This window comes from Rattus norvegicus, chromosome 1 (genome assembly GCF_021556685.1).
Source record: "Rattus norvegicus strain SHRSP/BbbUtx chromosome 1, alternate assembly SHRSP_T2T, whole genome shotgun sequence".
In the NCBI taxonomy this organism is placed as follows: domain Eukaryota; kingdom Metazoa; phylum Chordata; class Mammalia; order Rodentia; family Muridae; genus Rattus; species Rattus norvegicus.
The window spans coordinates 240,040,001-240,058,526 of record NC_141534.1 but is presented as its reverse complement, the minus strand read 5'-3'; the positions used below and the strand labels follow the sequence as shown (position 1 = coordinate 240,058,526).

The window sequence follows — 18,526 nt, the reverse complement described above, 5'->3', positions numbered from 1 at the left end:
TGCCCATAGAGATCAAAAGAGAGCATCATCAGCACATTTACTGAGCCTGGGTCCCCTCCAAGAGCTTATAACAACCAGGCTATTTCTATAGCCAGAGGTAGATCTTAAGTGTTTCCATCACACATAAAAGAACTATGTGAGGTGGTGGCCATGCTTACTAGCCTGATTACAGCTATCACTACACATGTATATAAAACATTTTACCATATCTCATAAGTATTACAATTTTTGTCATATATATACTTCAATAAAGCTAGGAGGAAAAAACCCCAAAACAGTACTTCATCAATATATGAACCCTTCCAGTTATGGCAGGTAACAATGACTCACAGAGAAAGAGGTATTGCAACAGAAGCTGAAGGATAGGTAATATACTAATAATCAGACATGAGGTAAGAGAACATTCCAGGACAGGAGTGGCTCGCATATCAAAGTAAGAAGTTTGAACTTTATTCTTTAACAAAAAGTGAACCCTAGAAGACTTTCAGACATGTGGATTTATAAGGAAGGTCTCTGAAGGCAGTAACAGAATAGAGCTGAAATGTGACTGTTAGAAAAGAGGAGATAGAAATTAAACAGCCCTCCTGAGGAATGCAGCTAATTATGTACTTACAGCTTGGTTCTTGAGACATCTCCTTTACTGTGCTTTCCATGTACACATTAACAGGGATTTTTCACTATTAGCACCCATAAACAGAAATACAAGTTTCTGCTCAGGGATACTCAAATACATTATATATGAGATAGTGGTGATTTGCCAACTTAACTTTTTATTAGCAACCCACAGTGGTAACTCAAAAGACTTTCATTCTCTGGGTGTGATGGTGAGTTCCAGTTCAGCCAGTGATACATAGTGAAACTCTGTCTCAGAAAAAACAACAGAAGGCTTTCATGAATCACATTAACACACTTCATGGGGCAAAATATTTTCTCTATGTAGTAGGCATCGTCATTGCTTTCATGTGTTGCTATTTATGCTATCTTTTCCAATTATTATTCAAAAACTTCTGAAAGTAATTTAAATGTTTTGAAATCAGTGACCTGAAAATTTAGATGAGTACATATCTAATTCAGAATGGAAACATCCTAAGTATTTTAAGGTTCACATATACAGTCGTTCATAGTTACAGTTAAGGAGTCTACTAAAAGAGCATCCACGGTCCTCGTTGTACTACAAAACGCAGTTCACCTCTAACAATGCTCACCTCAGGGAGCAGCTATAACCCCAAAGCTGAATCCTACAATACTCTCGTAGAAATATACTGTCCCATCCATGAAGCCCCACCTCTATCGCCTCATCTTAACATATATTCTAAATCTTTCTTTCTTTTGTTTTTCACTTACCTCGTGCTTCCAGCCCACCCTCCTTCCTTTTCTTTGACAAGGTCTTAGCTAGCCCAGGCTGACCTCAAATTCACAGCATTTCCTGCCTCATCTCCCAATCTCAAGTGCTTGGATGACAGGAGGGAGCCACCAAGCCACATTCTAAATATTTAAAAACAAACAAACAAACAAACAAACAAAAACAGCCATTTAAAAGGGCTTCAAAAAGTATAGGTAACACTATTATAGACTTCGGTAGGTTTTTTAATTATTTACTTGTTTGTTTGTTTATTTATTTAGTGGGTTTATGTGTGGGTGTGCAGGCACACATGCATGGTCTAAGCATGAGGGTGAGAATGACCTGCAGGAGTGACTCTCTCCTATTACTATGTGACTAGGGACAGAACACTCTTCCCACTGAGCCATGGGTTCAGGCCTGGCTGGCCCCTGGCCTAGGTTTCAGAACCCTGAATTAGAGTAACAGTGTCCAAAGGGCAAACCTCTACTACAACATCACACTGAAAACCAAGCAATAAACCCAATTTAGTGATGAAATGTGCTATTTTAGATTTTTTTTTTTTTTGGTTCTTTTTTTTCGGAGTTGGGGATCGAACCCAGGGCCTTGCGCTTCCTAGGCAAGCGCTCTACCACTGAGCTAAATCCCCAACCCTGAAATGTGCTATTTTAATTATCAAAAAGTGAAGTGGATATCTATAGAAATATTTGTTTGTAAACAAACCAAACAGCACTAACATGTGTCTTTCAAATTTGGCTAAAAAATTACTCTGGACAGATATGACTCTAAAACACTGGAATGCCAAATAACAATTTAGTACATAATAAAGGTAGCTAGCTATAAGTGGTTCATAAAAGTTTACTAGAAGACCCATAAAATGTACTGTTATTTTTAGAGATTTTAGTCTGTTCCCATAGTCTCATGGGTAACCAAAATTTCACATATAGCAACTTTTTCGGACAAGCAAATAACCAGTTGAGACTAAACACACATTTCTTTCACAAAGTCAGTTTTCTCGCTCTCTTTTTTTAAAGATTTATTTATTTATTTATTTTATGTGAGCACGCTGTATCTATCTTCAGACACACCAGAAGAGGGCATCAGATCCCATTACAAACGGTTGTGAGCCACCATGTGGTTGCTAGGAATTGAACTCAGGACCCCGGGAAGAGCAGTCAGTGCTCAGCCATCTCTCCAGCCCCCGGTTTTCTCTTTTAAAACTACTTTTTTCTTATGCATCTTTACTTTACTGAGTACTAACAAAATTTCAAACAAGCAAAATCTAATTATTCTTCTCTGTTTTAGTCAGTCTCTCTGCCTTCAAATGTCCTAAAGTAACATTTTACTTCAACTCTGTAGATCCCTTTAGAACTTAACAGTTTAAAAAATAAAATAAATGAATAAAATCAACACTCATATTCTCAATGAAGATATTTTAAACCAATCCATTCCAAATTATGGGTATAAGTGATAGCCTCTTTGATTTACCTAGAGATAGTTTTGCTTTTGTCACCTAAACACTGCGTTGTAAAGTTTGGAAATGAGAAAATTAAATTGAATGTTCTCACAGGGTAAGAAAAGCTACAAGCATATATCTCAAGAGAAGATTTGGCAGGTAGAGCCTGGCACTGTTCCCCACTCACCTAGTCACATAATCAGACCTTAGAATCTGCTCATTTAAGCCTGATTTTTTAAGTAGCAAGGCTTGTGCTCAGAGTTTCAGGTTAACCAGCATGTAAATCTAGAGTGCTCTTAGGCTCCCTACGGTAGTCTAGAAATTCACATCACTTCATGCCTCTGAACCCATATATTCCCTGAAATCTACCCTCTGAAAAAGTTTTATTTCCCTATGTGTGATGTGTTGTTTTGTATGTATGTAAAATTCTAAGTTCTACACACTAGAGATCAGTAGTAACCAAAATACTTTCGTGAAACTCAGGAGTGTAGAGAGGGAGTTTGAAGGAAATGAGTAGGGGATGCTCAAATTCCATAACACTGCATCTAACACACACCACAATGTCCCTAAGACAACTGAGACTCATCTTAATGTTCCTTTCAGGGGGAGGTGAGGGGAAAGAAAGTGATCTGGCCTACCATGCCAAACTTACATAAATCAGATTTGTATCTTTTGAGGTTAAAATAATTAAAATGTTAGGTTTTACAAAGTGTTAGATTCAAACAAAACTACTAAAATTAGAAAACAATGTAAAATTCAACTTCTAACTATGCTCTTCCAAACAACTATTAACTTTAAATAGTTACACTAAATAAAAGTTGTTCAACTGCCACATATGTTGAAAATGGATCTCACTTAGATACCAACTTGTATATATAACACACATATTTAAATTTTTTCTCCCCCTCTCTATATTTAAATTTTTAATTAAGCACAGATCTGAGTATCATATTGCTGATGTTGTAACTGTTTAGTAGCCTGCGGTTTTCTGATACCTTTCTGAAAATTAATTAGGTCAGCCAAAACCTAGTGACAAATAGTCTGATTTACAGCCTAACTAGGTAACAGTAAAAGAGAAACCTAAATTACTTAAATTCTAGCATCGGTTTTACCACAGCTGTGTGTGAGGACAGTCAAGGGCATTATCAGCACTCCGTGGTAATAAGCAGAGATCTAAAGGGTTTAACCGAACCAAAACCAGTGTTTCATATTATCTAGCAAGGGCAAGTTCAACCAACCTCTAGTCTCTTTTCAAGAAGACCACCACACTGACATCGATTAGTACTGTCTCTTTGAATGGGGAGGGGGCAATCTTAAACTCAGACTTCTGTAATTTTTACAGACAGATATTCAGGCGCAACAAAGACCGGACGGGGGCTAGCCCACTCACCCCTCACTTCTCAAGTTAATTCTCTTATCTACTCAAAACTCAAGACACTGGAGGGAAAAAAAAAAAAAACAAAAACGCCAGGACTGAAAGCAAAGAATTCTGACCCCATGCTCTCCCCAAGCCTTATTATTTCCAGGTGCTGCGCAGACAGATGTGAGCTCCTCGGCTCTCCACTATCCCAGCAGCTCTCCAGAGTCCAAGAGCAGCCAAGGAAAGGTCTGGAGTCCGTGATGTATGAGGGAAGACCCGGAGCTAAGTTACCAGACATCTACACTCAAACTCAACAAGTCTTAAGTTTTTAGAAATCAGTTCACACACAACAGGACTCTAAATTCTGACACTGGGTAAAGACCAACAGGCTTTCCGGAACTCCACTAAACAACGACCTTTAAAACAGGGGGAAGCTGGGACCCCACAGCTGCCGGGAGTGCTGGGGGACGTTCCAACAGATCGGCTCGGCGGCAATGGGGACAGAGAGGCAGGCAGGTCTGGGCTCGGCCAGGGGAGCTCCGGGCCTGGCGCGCGGCTGTGGGTGCCACGCGGGGACCGGGGTGCTGTGGAGACTGCCCGCGCGTGGCTCCATCCCGAGGGCGAGGGTCGCTCGGGGAAAGGCAGGACCAGCGGAGGTGGTTCCGGCGTAGTTGGGACCGGACCACCGTCGCCCGGAGGGAGTCCCGACTGGCCTGGGTCGCTCGGGGAAAGTCGGAAGCGGTCAGGGGTCGCTCGGCGGTAGACGCGCCAGTTCCAGGGTCACTTGGGGGCAATCGGGACGGTTCCGGGGTCGCCCGGGGTTAGTCGGGACCGGACGGTGGTCGTTCGGAGGGAGTCAGGACGGGGCCAGGGTCGCTCGGGGAAGAGTGGGGACTAGATCCGGGCCTCTCGGGAGAAGTCGGGACCGGACAGGGGCCGCTCGGGGGAAGTCGGGACGGCGGCGCCTACTTACTCGGCTGTACCAGATGCTGAGGCGGGCCGGGGCCAGCACGGCGAAGAACGCTCTCCGAGGGTCAGACTGGACGTGGAGCGGCGCCTCGGCCGGGCTCCGCGGCGCGCAGAGCAGCCTCTTGGGCCAGCCGCTCAGGAAATACATGGTCCGCGCGCGGCCCCGACAGTCCCCGGCGGCCCCGGCCGCGTCTGTCACGCTCGGCGGCCCCGGGCCAGGCGCCCACCTCCCACACCGCCACCGGCCGAGTCGGCGGCGGCGACAGCGGCAACTCGGGGCATCTGCCCGGGGGCCGGGCCGGGCCGGGCCGACGCGATGCTGCGCGACGCAGTCTCGGACGCTGACCGGCCGAGGGTGGGGGAGGCGGGCGCCAGTGGGCCCGCGGCGGGAGGAGCCCAGGCCGGCCCGCCCCGCTCGCTGCTCGCGTCAGCACGCCGCACGGCGCGGGGAGGCTCCTGAGGCTCCGCCCGGCTCCCTCAGACCGCCCCGCGTCGGAACGCAGGCCTCTGGGCTCGATGTTGACTGCTCCGTCCGCCTTGCTGGCGACCTGGACCGTGGAGCTGGAGACCGGAATGAGGCGACAGGCTCAGTCAGTGATGGCCGGAGCGGCCGGGCCCACTTACACTTCCCCTGGATTGGCGCGACCTCCCGGGCTGAAAGGGGCGGGCCGAGCGGAGCGCGTGTCACGTGACACCCGGGCTGAGCTTGGAGCTGGGTCTCTTGGACTCCAAGGCTGGGGTTCGAGTCTGTACCGACAGATCTTTTGTGTGCTGCGGTTTAAAGTGAGAGCTGCTGATGTCCCTGGCCTCACAGAGCTTACATTCTACGCAGGCTCTTTAATTCAGTCACCAAACTGCGTAGCCCAAAAGTGCTTCAGTCTTGTCTTCAGGAGTTCTACGCCTAGTACAGTATACATTTATAATTCAGTTTGCATCTGTCTGCCTGTCTAGCAGTTATTAATGCTAGACGAAGCCAGATGGTGCCTTTTGCAGCCCCAGGAAACTGTTCTGGGAAAGAAATGGGCTTAGTTTTTGAGTTGGAGCAGACTGGAGAGAGAGAGAGAGCGCGTGTGCGCGCGTGAGTTGCTCAACTTTTGGACCTGGAACCTTAAAAATAGCTACAGCTTTTTGTTACTTTTTCAATGTTTAAAAGGAACAGCAACAAACAGTAACAATCCGGAGTTTTATAACAATGTAACTTTCCGTAATTGTTTTAACACTTGCTTTTCCTAGAAGTTGACTAAAGATATGCCACACTGCTCACCAGCCTTTTGTGCCCAAAGGGTCTCCTAGAGACTGTCCTGGTGTGTCCCATAGGCCACCACAGCATCCCTGGAATGTCTTAAGCAGGGCAGACCTGGACAGTATTTTTTTTTTTTTTTTTTTGGTTCTTTTTTTCGGAGCTGGGGACCGAACCCAGGGCCTTGCGCTTCCTAGGTAAGCGCTCTACCACTGAGCTAAATCCCCAGCCCCTGGACAGTATTTTTTAGATGAAAAAATACTATTTTTTCTATCTATCAAACTTAACTTTTTTTTTAAAGACTTGTTTATTGTATGTATATGAGTACACTGTAGCTGTCTTCAGACACACCAGAAGAAGGCGTCAAATCCCATTACAGATGGTTGTGAGCCACCATGTGGTTGCTGGGAATTGAACTCAGGACCTCTGGAAGAGCAGCCAGTGCTCTTAACCGCTGAGCCATCTTTCCAGCCCTTAACTTTTTCCTTATAAGGAATATTCTTGATCAGAGTGCGTGGAAACACATGTGTCTATAAACTGTATTGGAGGATAGGTCGATACAATTTCCATAAAGACTAGTGCCACTATATGGTGTGTGCACTATATTATTTTCTAGGGAGACACGTTTTAGCTTTAAAATATACCTCATAAGCCAGGCATTATGGAAACCTATTGTATTGGCTATCCTTGGTGGTCAGCTTTTGACTACATCTGGAATTAAAATTGAAGTGGCTGGGTACATGTGTGAGGGATTTTTTTTTTTTTATTAAGGCATTTGAAGTTGGAAGACCCACTTCTAATCTGGATCTTCTGAGGTAGGAATCTAGGCTACAGCTTCTCTTGGCAGCCTGCATTCTAATGAATCTCGGATAGATGGATATGGATGGATGGATGGATGGATGGATGGATGGATGGATGGATGGACAGATATAGATTCATTCTATAAGTTCTGTTCTTCTAGAGAACTCTAATACTCCTGCAATCCCTGTACTTGAAAGAAGAACACAAGAATTATAAAGTCCAAGCCAGCCTGACCTAATGGGTAAATAAACACACACTTTCCCCCCCCCCCTTTGGAGCTGGGGACCGAACCCAGAGCCTTGCGCTTGCTAGGACCACTGAGCTAAATCCCCGACCCCCAATAAACACACTCTTACACACGTGATACACCACAGAAGAAAAATATAGATTTCCTCCAAAAAATAGAGCTGTCTTTACTTAGGATGGCATATTTTATAAAAATAAAATTATGTTGGAAAATGTCATAAATAAAAGTATGTTAACTGTATTATGAAGTAATAGAAATGGTTTACACATATTTTATAAAATATTCTATGCTTATGAAAAAAACACGTTTTAACAAAAAGAAAGAATATAACAAAATATTGATGTTTTAAAAATCCCTTTAAGTGTAGGCATTTGATATATTTCCTTTGGGCTTTTTTTGTATCTAAATTATGTTTAAGGAATTCATGTTACTTGCGTAATAAGACTATTTATAAATAGTAACCTTGTTAATGGTTGAAATGTTCCATTTGACTTGCTTCAAGTAGGGCTGTGCACCACTGGCAAATCAAAGACAGCAATACAGTAATGTGGAGTTTCAGGCACTGGCTCAAGAGTACCGAGAGAAGGATTAGTAGAAAATAATTAGTGACCGGATTAAAAGTAGGCTCTGTGTATTCGCATGTAGTCCCAGGCTTCTGAGACAAAGCCACAGATAGATTTTGGTTTTAAGCATCCCACTTGTACTGTCTGGGGTCCCCCATAAGATGCTAAGCACCGATGGGTTTGTGGCTCTTCATTACGCCTTAGCATCTGTTTTACCACACTGTACCACTCGCACTTGCTTCTGGGACGGACTCACTACTTGTACTTCCTGCGGACTGGTAACTGAGGTGCGTTTTGCTTTAAAACAACATGGAAGTGATCAGGGTACATGAGAAAGTAAGTAATAGACATGAAACAGGATCGCTCTGAGGCTACTCAAGCTGGATGATGAATTCTTGGGAATTCATTGTGTTATTCTCTCCACTTTATGTTTCAATTTTTGCCAGAGATTTAATTGAAAATATTACAGCATAGGGGAAAGATTCAGATTCGACCTGGAGCTCTGAAATTAATTCCAGCTGTAGGCTGAGTGATTCGTGGTCTGGACAGACTGCCAAAGGCCAAAAGCTTCCCTGATCACTGCTGTAGTTGGCAGCATGAACCTGGGAGAGTGGAGCCCAAAAAAGAAGCAGACGAAAGTCTCGTGCAATAGCCAACTTTATTCAGAGCATCAGGTAGTTTATACTCTGAGGGTTAGGAAGACTCACATGAGTAAGGTGTTCATCACAAGGACAAGACATATGGCAAAAACATTTTTTTTCCATAGAGTCATAGGAATAACAGTGGAAGTAAACACTCCTGTCTGCTACACCTGGGAGGAACATGAAAACACATTCCAAGGACAATTCTGTGTTGTGAAAAAACAAAACAAAACAAAACAGGTCACAGACTCTTGTTTTCTCACAGGCACTAGGCACTCGCATTCTCGAACTGTGTTCCAGCACCTCCACCTTTTCATTTTTTAATAGCACATTATGCAGAGTGGTTCTGATTTGAGATGTAGATAAACCTAAATGTCATTTGATGCCTGAGTGTCCTATAAGCAAGCAGGTTTTGTTAGAACAGTGAAAGCATTGTGTGTGGTTCTCTGCCACCAAGAACAGAGATCCAAACTATGCCCAGTACATTGCATTATTATATTGATCAGAAAAAAATCTAGAGACTAGCTTAAAATGAGACGCATAGGATTAGTAGTTCTAGTATCTTGTAGAACATAAGCCCATATCTGCCTTTAATAGGATGCATGTTATGATGTCCCATGCAAATAGGAAGTTATTTAAATCTCAAGGAAAAATTAAACCATCCCTTCATCGATGGATGAATGAGTCTATTATGGTCCCAAGGTCCAGGCATGAACACCAATCATTAGTAAAGTAACTTCTCCCCTGGTACATAGGATCTTAACTTGGCCCCACGTGGGCAGGCTTGATCTCTGATGGTATGGTTGATATCTCCTTTTGCCCTTTAGCTGGGAATTTGCTATCTTTCTGATGGCTGCCGCCGTCTCCTCACCCCTTACTGTCCAACTTGATGGCCCAGGGCTGAAGGAATCGAAGAGGAACCATAATGTTTCAGTAGGATCCATCTGCAGTGACAGACACATACCCCTCCCCAGTTTCTTCTGTAGAAGTAAAAATAGGACAGGTTAATGCACCAGCTCATTTCTGCAGTGAAAGCAGGGAGGTTAGCATGTGCACGAGAATGAGTTTACTGCTGGAGACAATCCTATAACATAGGCAGAATCTGAAATTATATTTAGGGGGCTATGAATTAACCAAAATAGATGAATCAGAACAGCCAGTTCCACCTGTTGGGCTGAAAAAAGTATTAATAAGTTGATGACTATCTGGACCATGAGTCCCTCCTATTCCGTTAGATGAGCATCAATAAAAATAAGTATGGGAGAAGGTTGGACCATTTTTGTGATCACAAATTCAATTCCTATGAGAAAAATCGCATAGTTTTCCAGCCGGAGAATGACTTCCTCTCCTTCCACAGTAATCTTCAAATGAACTTTGAAAACCCATAGGGATCTGTAATGCTTTTTAAAAGTGGATTATTAAGGATAATGTATTGCAGTAAAGATCAAACCTATATAATAACATCAGGTCCTCCCCAGATTTACTGAGTAAGAAGTGTAAGGTAAGCAGTTAGTAACCAGTTATGGCCTTCTGATGTAAATATATATGTTCCAAGGTTTGTTGCCTTGTGGTATACTACCCGTGGGAGACAATTTAGAACATAAGTAAGCGCAAAGTCAGTCAAGGATCCATTGGATACACAAATGCTTCTTTTAGTCTGGATTCAAGTAGCTGTAGTTCTTTTCTTGCCTCTTAAGATAGGCAGGACAGTTCAACACCATCTCTCCTAGAGTTTTAAGTAGATTGTTTAGTGCAGATAAGCACTTTGATTTTGCTGGAATTGCACTGGAAACACCAAGCATATCTTAGGAGGCCAGGGAGGAAGTGATAAACAAGTCTCTTTTCCCTGCCAGGCCCTAGCGTGCCTATGTAAAGTTAGCTTTCTCATAGGCTCTTATCAAAAAGTGGAGAGAATTCAGTATTAGACTGAATATAAAATTCTTCATCTCATGTTTCAGTGTCTTGTTCAAGCAACGGAAGGTAAGTATTTCTGTGCTCCAGCAAAAACTGTGGCAGGCATAGGTGGTGTCATTTCTACTTGACCTTGCCTGCACAGGGAAAAACCTCCTGTGTTGCCTTTTTTTTTTTAAATCAATTTTAAGGTTTGACCATCAAGTTTATATTCATTCAAAGAGTTAGCCATGCCTTTGTCGTGATTAATATCCCCATCTTACTGAAGACAGTAATAACAGTACAAATCAATGCCCAACTGTCTTAGTTAGGGTTTTACTGCTATGAACAGACACCATGACCAAGGCCACTCTTATAAAGTACAACATTTAATTGGGGCTGGCTTACATGTTCAGAGATTCAATCTATTATCATCATGGCAGGAACATGGAAGCATCCAGGTAGGCAGGCTACAGGCAGAGCTGAGAGTTCTACATCTTCACCTGACGGCTGCTAGTGGAAGACTGACTTCCAGGCAGCTAGGGTGAGGGTCTTAAAGCCCACGCCCACGGTGACACACCTACTCCAATAAGGCCACATCTAAGAGTGCCACTCCCTAGGCTAAGCATATACAAACCATCACACCAACTGCCCCCAAAATTGAATGGGGACCTCTTCCCTTTGTTATTGTTGCCTCTTCAATATTCATTCGGACTCAGTTCCTTCTTGTGGGAACCAGAGATTATAATCGTGCTCCTCCTTCATTTAGAAACGATGCACAACCTTGACACAAGGCAGGGCCTGCCTTCCCTGGCTTCTGCTCCATTGTTCTCGCTCACCTGCTTCTGTAAGGGTCCCCACTCTCTTATAGCTGACCTCAGGTCCCTGATTTCTGGAACTACGTAGTTACTGCTTCTAGAGGCAATGGAGCTTAAGAGAACGGAGCTGGTAAGTGAAGCAGGCTAAAGCCTCATGCGATAGCTAACTTTATTCAGAGCATCAGGCAATGTATACTCCGAGGGTTGGGAAGACACACACTGAGTAAGATGTTCAATTACAAGGACATGCCACACATGGCAAAACCATCTTTTTCCACAGAGGCGTACCAGTAACAACATCGGAAGTAACTCCCTCCTATCTGCTATGCCTGGGAGGAACATGGAAACACATTACAAGAACAATCTTGTGTTTCGAAGAAACTGAGGTCACATAACTCTTGTTCTCTTGGAGTTTTCTCACAAGCACTTAGAATTCTCACAGGACAGGACTGAGTTCCAACACTTCCCAATAGCCTTGTGTTGACATCTATTTCAGTGGGGGCTTGAAAGATAGCTCAGTAGCTGGGAGCACTTGCTGTTCTTCGAGGACCCAAGTCCAATTCCCAGCATCCACAAAGTGGTTCACAGCCATCTAACTCCATCCATTTCCAGGGAATCAAACACCATTATCTGGCCATCATGGGCACAAACATGCTTGTGGTACACAGACATCCCTGCAGGGGAAACACTCACACACATGAACAGAAGACTGCTTTGGTGATTGACCAGGGAAGGGGCACCAGGAGGGTAATGCTCCCCCGTCAGCTGGTCTCTAATCTGCTTCCTTAGATATGCAGCATAATCTTGCCATGTCAGAAAGCTGCTTGCTGGGTCCAAGGGTGATTTCTTCACATGTACTCTTGTCTGGGTGCAAGTCACGTACACGGTGATCACCTGGGCTTCTCCCCCAGGGTGCAAATGTAGGGAATACTGGCAGATTCACTGTAAAAGTGAAACTATCAGTATCAAACAGTAGACCTGGAACTGACTTATATATAGTTGCTACTTTGTCCCCATTACTACTCATGAATCACAGTTAAATATTACTTGGCACCACTAGTGTACCATAAAGGCAGAGAAGCATATTAATAAGTCTTAATGAGGCTTATAATTAATTAGGCTTATACTTAATAAGCAAATGAGATTTTTGGGGAAGGGACATTAGCACAAAGTACAAGATAAGTAAAAAAAAAAAAAGCTATTGTTTATCCTAAGCAAGTGAAAGAGAAAGTTAATTCCCCCCCTTCCTCACTTTTGGTCATTTGCTTACTTGTGTCAGGGTCTTGCTATGTAGCCTAGGCCAACCCCAGACTGACTCTATTCCTGCCTCCACCCCCAAATGCTATGACTACAGGATCCAGCCAACTACACCCAGCTTTATCTCTAGGAAAGAAAAACTGGCTGGTAACAGATTTAAGTTAGCCAACAGCAACAGTCAGTCTGTTTGGTCATGTCTCAACCAACTTTCCAGTCTAAAAAATGTTGGACTTGAGTGCCATGTGTATTCTTTATTAAAAAAGAATAAAAGGGTGCATTTTTAACCCTTGTTTTAGTCACTGTTCTGTTGCTGTGCAGAGACACCATGGACAAGGCAACTTATAAAAGAAAACATTTAATTTGGGGCTTGCTTACAATTTCAGAGGTGAGTCCGTGATCATCATGGTGGGATGCATGGCAGCAGGCAGACATGGCACTAGGAGCCGTGTACTTCCGCATTGAGAGCACAACTGTAATCATGAGGCAGAGAGCAAACTGGAGTGGTGTGGGCTTTGAGATACCAAAAGTGACACACCTCTTTCAACAAGGCCACATCTGCTACAAGGCCACACCTCCTGACCAATCCTTCCCAAGTAGTTCCACTAACTGGGGACCAAGCATTCAAACATATAATCCTATGGGGAACATTCTCATTCAAACCACAACATCCTTATAACAGAAGAGTTCATCATAATTCTATTAGATACCCCTCTCTCTCAATCTTCTCTCTGCCTATTTATTTAGCCATTAGTTTGTTTCTGTTCTATTATCCCTGTATTGCTTGAGGTAAATATATCTACTTGTAACAAGCCATTCTGGATTATTATGGGTTGGCTTCTGTCCTGCTCTTACCAATTATCTATATATTTTCTAGGAGTGAAATGTGAGGAAACTGGTCTTTGAGGATTGCAGAGACATTCTTGTCTCAGGTGTGTACCTTTAATTCGGGGACTAGGGTGCTTGGCTTTTGCAGTCACCAAAGCCTCCGTGAGTCAGTGACTCAGCATCCTTTGTCTTGAGAACTCAGATTGAATTTCACAGGGTGAATTTTGAAAGGGGGGGTGTGTGATTATACAGAGAAAACTTAAAGAGAATTATTGTGCCGAGGAAGTGGGCAGAGCTCCTATGGGTGGAATGGGTCCCAAGAGAACGTTGGCTGCTAAGAGGCTTTGTCTAGAGGTTAATATGGCTTGCCACAGAGGAAGTAAATTGGCTTTTGAAATGACAGGGCTGAGATGGAGGGAGGTGACCTGGTTAGCCTGGCTTACCATCATACATCCCACAAGGTGTCTATGTGCCTCTCTATCCCAGTAACTGGATTAAGGTTCTTATAAACACCTCCAAGGACCAGTGAAGTATCAGCTTGGGCACAGCTTCCAGGCAGCTACGCTCATTAGGTTGCTGTACCAAAGGAGAAAGACAAACAAAGGTCAAAGAGCACAGACCCGTGTGTATGGCCAGGGCACTCTGCCCTCTGGCCAGGCCAGAGCTGTCAATGGAGCCAAGGATCCTTTTGGCTGCAGCAGTAGGGATTGTTTGCAAAGTCCCTTTGCCTTAACTGCCTAGCAAGCTTCTTTTTCTCAGCCTCATCACTAGGTTAAACATGATTATTCAGAAATTATAAGTTCCAAGGAGTACGATTCTAGAAATATACAGTTCTCATAAAAAAACAGACCAACTCATAACATTAATTATACATCATGTTTTATTGTTGCGGTAAAAATAAGAAAGGGCAGAACTGGTTCCCGAGTGTACCCTGGCGGTTATGGCCATGCTCTCTCACTAGTTCTAGCTCCACCCGGCCATTGGAACTTGCGCTGATTTATCTCAGTGACTCCATGCTGTGCCCAAGTACTTTCTGACCTGCTGTCCGTGAGCCATTCCAACACAGCACCCTGTCAGGCTGCCCCACCCTCACTCACAGCTCTCTTGGCTGGTTTCCACCAAGCCAGGCATCCCAATTCCGTGGGGAGCCTGGTGCCTTTGGCTACCATACACTCTCTTGAACTCAATTAAGTTTCCACATGAAAGAACACATCACACAATATCCTCTAATCCGATCGATAAGATATAATTTTCCCATCTGGACAACACAAAATGCCTTACACCCATCCCTTAGTAGTCATAATAACCTGTAACACGTGCAGAGAGGAATCTTAACATCCGCCGCCATGTTCTCTCAGTTCCCTCTTCCTCACTCGGGTCTTTAAAACTTTTCTCCTGCCCATCCTTCCTTCTCATCCAGGCCTTGTTCTATCCTGTACCTGCCTTCATCCACATAATGACATCAACCTACATTTTATAACATCAAAACTGTTGTAAAGTGACTATTGTGTTCTTTTATCATTACCACCTTAGTTACTTACAGTTTTATTATTAATAATCTAAAAACTACTTAAGAAAGTGGATGGAGTGCTGCATACCTGTAATTCACCAAGAAGATCCGAAGTTCCAGGCCAGCCTGTGCTGTGTAGCAAGATCCTGTCTCCAAAATAATGATGATAGCAATAAATCAATAAATATACAGCCTTATATTTTAAGTTTACAACTTGGTAGTACAAGTGTGTTTATACTGTGAACACCTCCAGGACTTTTCCATCTTGCAGAAACAAAAACCCACACTTGCTGAACAAAAGTCTCGTTTTCCTCCTCCCCAAGTCTTTGGCAAACATCATTCTATTTTCTGTTTCCATGAATTCGTCTAAGATACTTCACATAAACAGAATCTCACGATAGCTTGTTGCACTTAAGATAGTGTCCCAGCCATGTAGCCTGTGAGGAGTTACTTTGTTGTTGTTGTTCTAAAGACCTAATACTATCCCATCCCGTGTGTATGTCGCGTGTTATTAACATATCCTCTATCCCTAGGTGTTCGCATTCCGTCCACCTCTGGTTACTGTGAGGAATGCCATGCACATATATCTGAGATTCTGATTTATATCCTCTGCTCATATACCCAGATCATGGGATAGTTCTACCTTTATTTATTTATTTATTTTTAGGAACTACCATTCTGTTTTTCATAATGTCGCACTGTTTTACTATCCCATCAGCAGTGCTGGGGGAGGAGAGGTTGCAATTTTCCATTTTCATCAGCATGGTTTGCTTTTAGTTGAGTGTGTGTGTGTGTGTGTTTTGTGTGTGTGTGTGTGTGTATTCATGCAGGTGTGTATCTGTCGTGTAGTTCTCTGTGCGTTTGTGTGTATATGTGTATGTGTGTTTGTGTCTGTCCTATTTGTGTCTGTGTGCATGTGTAGTGTGTGTGTGTGTCTGTGTGTCCTACATGTGTATATGTGCATATGTGATGTGTGTGTCTGTCTGTCCTATCTGTGTCTGTGTGTGTGTCCTATATGTGTAGTGTGTGTGTGTGCATGTGTCTGTCCTATATGTGTCTGTGTGCATGTGTAGTGTATGTGTCTATGTGTGTATCCTATAAGTGCCTGTGCGCATGTGTAGTGTGTGTGTCTATGTGTCTATCCTATAAGTGCCTGTGTGCATGTGTAGTGTGTGTGTGTGTCTGTCTGTCTGTCCTATATGTGTCTGTGTGCATGTGTAGTGTGTGTCTATCTGTCTGTCTGTCCTATATGTGTGTGTCTGCCTATCTGTGTCTGTGTGCATGTATACTGTCCGTCTGTCTGTCTGTCTGTCTGTTTGTCTGTCCTATCTGTGTCTGTGTGCATGTGTAGGTAGAGACCAGAGTCAGGGTATGCTCTGTTACTCTTATTTGCTGGCACAGTCTCTCAGTGGACCTGGACCTCACCATAGCACCACACTCAGCCTCCACGTGGTGGGTGGGGTCAGAGGGCAGGTCCTCACACTGCTCAGCAGGTACTTTACCCCCGAGCCATCTTCCTAGCCTCCACATTTGGTCTTAATAGTGGCCTTCCTAATAGGTATTAAAAACTGACTATCCTTGTGGGTTTTACTTGTGTTTCTTTGATGGTCACTGATGTTGGGCATCTTTTCATGTGCTTGTTGACCACTTCAAAGACATGTTATTACAGGTACAGGATAAACAATGCTTTATTAAAAAGAAAAAAAGCCACCACAGTGGTCCTACAAGACTATGGTAGAGCCGGGAAGTTCCTATCACAGAGTGACATGATAATATATTATACTGTGTATACATATACATATACATATACATATACATATACATATACATATACATATACATATACACAGTGTTTATTTGTATGTCTGTGAGGTTGCTGTAAACAAACGCGCTCCCAGTTGTTCGTATAAGTACAGGGCATATATTATGTACCAAGCATGGTCTTGGTAATTATAGCAACAATGTTCCTTGTTTATTATTGGCAGTGTGTTCCTCTTTTATCAGAGCATATCCCTCCTGCTTATTAAAAAGATCCTATAATACAGTATGCTGTGTTCTCCCAGCACCAGCCTCCCATGTCTTCTGTTTACCATGTCTTTTAATCTTATCAAAAGGCCACATGCACAGAGTGACCTGTACCATCTAGGTTTAGGTAAGCACACGCTATAGTGTTCCCACAGCAATGTGAACCAAGGCTATCACCTTTCATGGGCTGTGACACCAGGAGACCTGCACAAAATGCCACAGGTCAAGAGTTAATCTCTGAGTTCTGGAAGATACAAGTTTAGAGGCTCATCAAATTGCCATCTTCTCTCGCTTTCCACCTTTTCTTCCGAGCCAGGGTCTCACTGTGTAGCACCCTGGCTAGCCTGGAGCACAGTATGTAAACCAGGCTGACTCCGATTCACAGAGATCTCCTGGCCTGCCGTCAGTGCAGTGGGATTAAAAGATAGTTGCTCTTTTATAATCAAAGAGTTGAAAGGACCTTACAAATTTGACTTCTGAGAGCAGTCTTGAGTGTTAGAATCAATTTCCATGCACTTCAGACATAAAAGGATCATTTATAAAACCGAGTGATCAGCGTAAGTGGAACAGGTCTCTACAATTGAAGGCCGGTACATTTAATTATAAGTGCTTAAAAGGGAGTGTGACCAAATGGTTGACAATGTCCCCCAAAGACACAGTTATCGTTTATTAAAAGAGAGCTATGAAAAATATAATCGTATCACTACAAAGCATTACTATGACCTTTAATTTTATATTTGGAGTATCTTCTATTGTGTTTTTACATCAGAAGGATAGTAAATATTACTTAAAGGTGGTTTCCATCTCCTGTCAAGGGGGTCACGATCAATGAGTGGTCACAGGTCAGCGGCATCTGCATCGGGCCTGTAGGTAGTATGTTTATGTGCTGGCTCCCTGGCTAAATTGCAGACTTCCTGAATTAGAATGTTTGGGTAGTGTGATCAGAGACTTAGGATTTTAAACAAATATCCTAGGTGATCTCCTGCATATCAATATCGCTGATGGGTAGTTCATCAGGAGTAAAAAGGAGAAAGGCCCCCTTTATTTTCTCTTTGTGCACTACGCTTTATGCCCAGCCTCCCAGTTCTCCCTGTTAGCTGAAAACCGAGTTAGAAAACCAAGTGCACTGGGATTCTGAGAGGTGGAAACATCACTTTCTACTCCATACCTGGAGCTTTCCTGATTTCCCAATGAGAGCCTTGTCTGGAAGATGCATCAGTCCTGCCAGATGAGGCAGAGGCTGCGGTGGCTGCGGTGGCTGCGGTGGCTGGAGCGGATGCGGTGGATGTGGTGGATGCGGTGGACGCGGTGGATGCGGTGGACATGGTGGACACGGCGGACTCGGTGGACGTGGTGGGCATGGTGGGCGCGATGGACTTGGTGACTGAAGCGGGTGCAGTGGATGCCTGACCGATGCTGACCACTCAGATCTGTTCCTCTTTCGGACTGCGAGAGTGGTAATAGTACCCAGGTTGTTACTCTTTTCAAACACTAAAAACCGAGAGCTAGAATAATCTGTGCCTTCAACAGTACATTTGGAGACAGTAGTGCGCTCTTGAGGTACAAAATCACAGCTGTCTTTTGG

General features: G+C 43.6%; 1 protein-coding gene across 5 annotated transcripts in view; it reads right to left on the bottom strand.

Moving 5' to 3' along the window:
- The window catches only part of Ric1 (RIC1 partner of RAB6A GEF complex), a 99,331-nt gene extending 93,859 nt beyond the window's left edge, over positions 1 to 5,472 (bottom strand). For 4 of the 5 annotated variants that reach the window (XM_087563957.1, NM_001427735.2, XM_087563966.1 and 1 more), the window contains 1 exon segment: positions 5,129 to 5,472. In XM_087563957.1, the coding sequence (XP_087420083.1) occupies positions 5,129 to 5,272 (144 nt within the window). In that variant the 5' untranslated portion in view covers positions 5,273 to 5,472. 5 annotated transcript variants of the gene reach the window in all.
- Between the last annotated feature and the right edge of the window lie 13,054 nt (positions 5,473 to 18,526).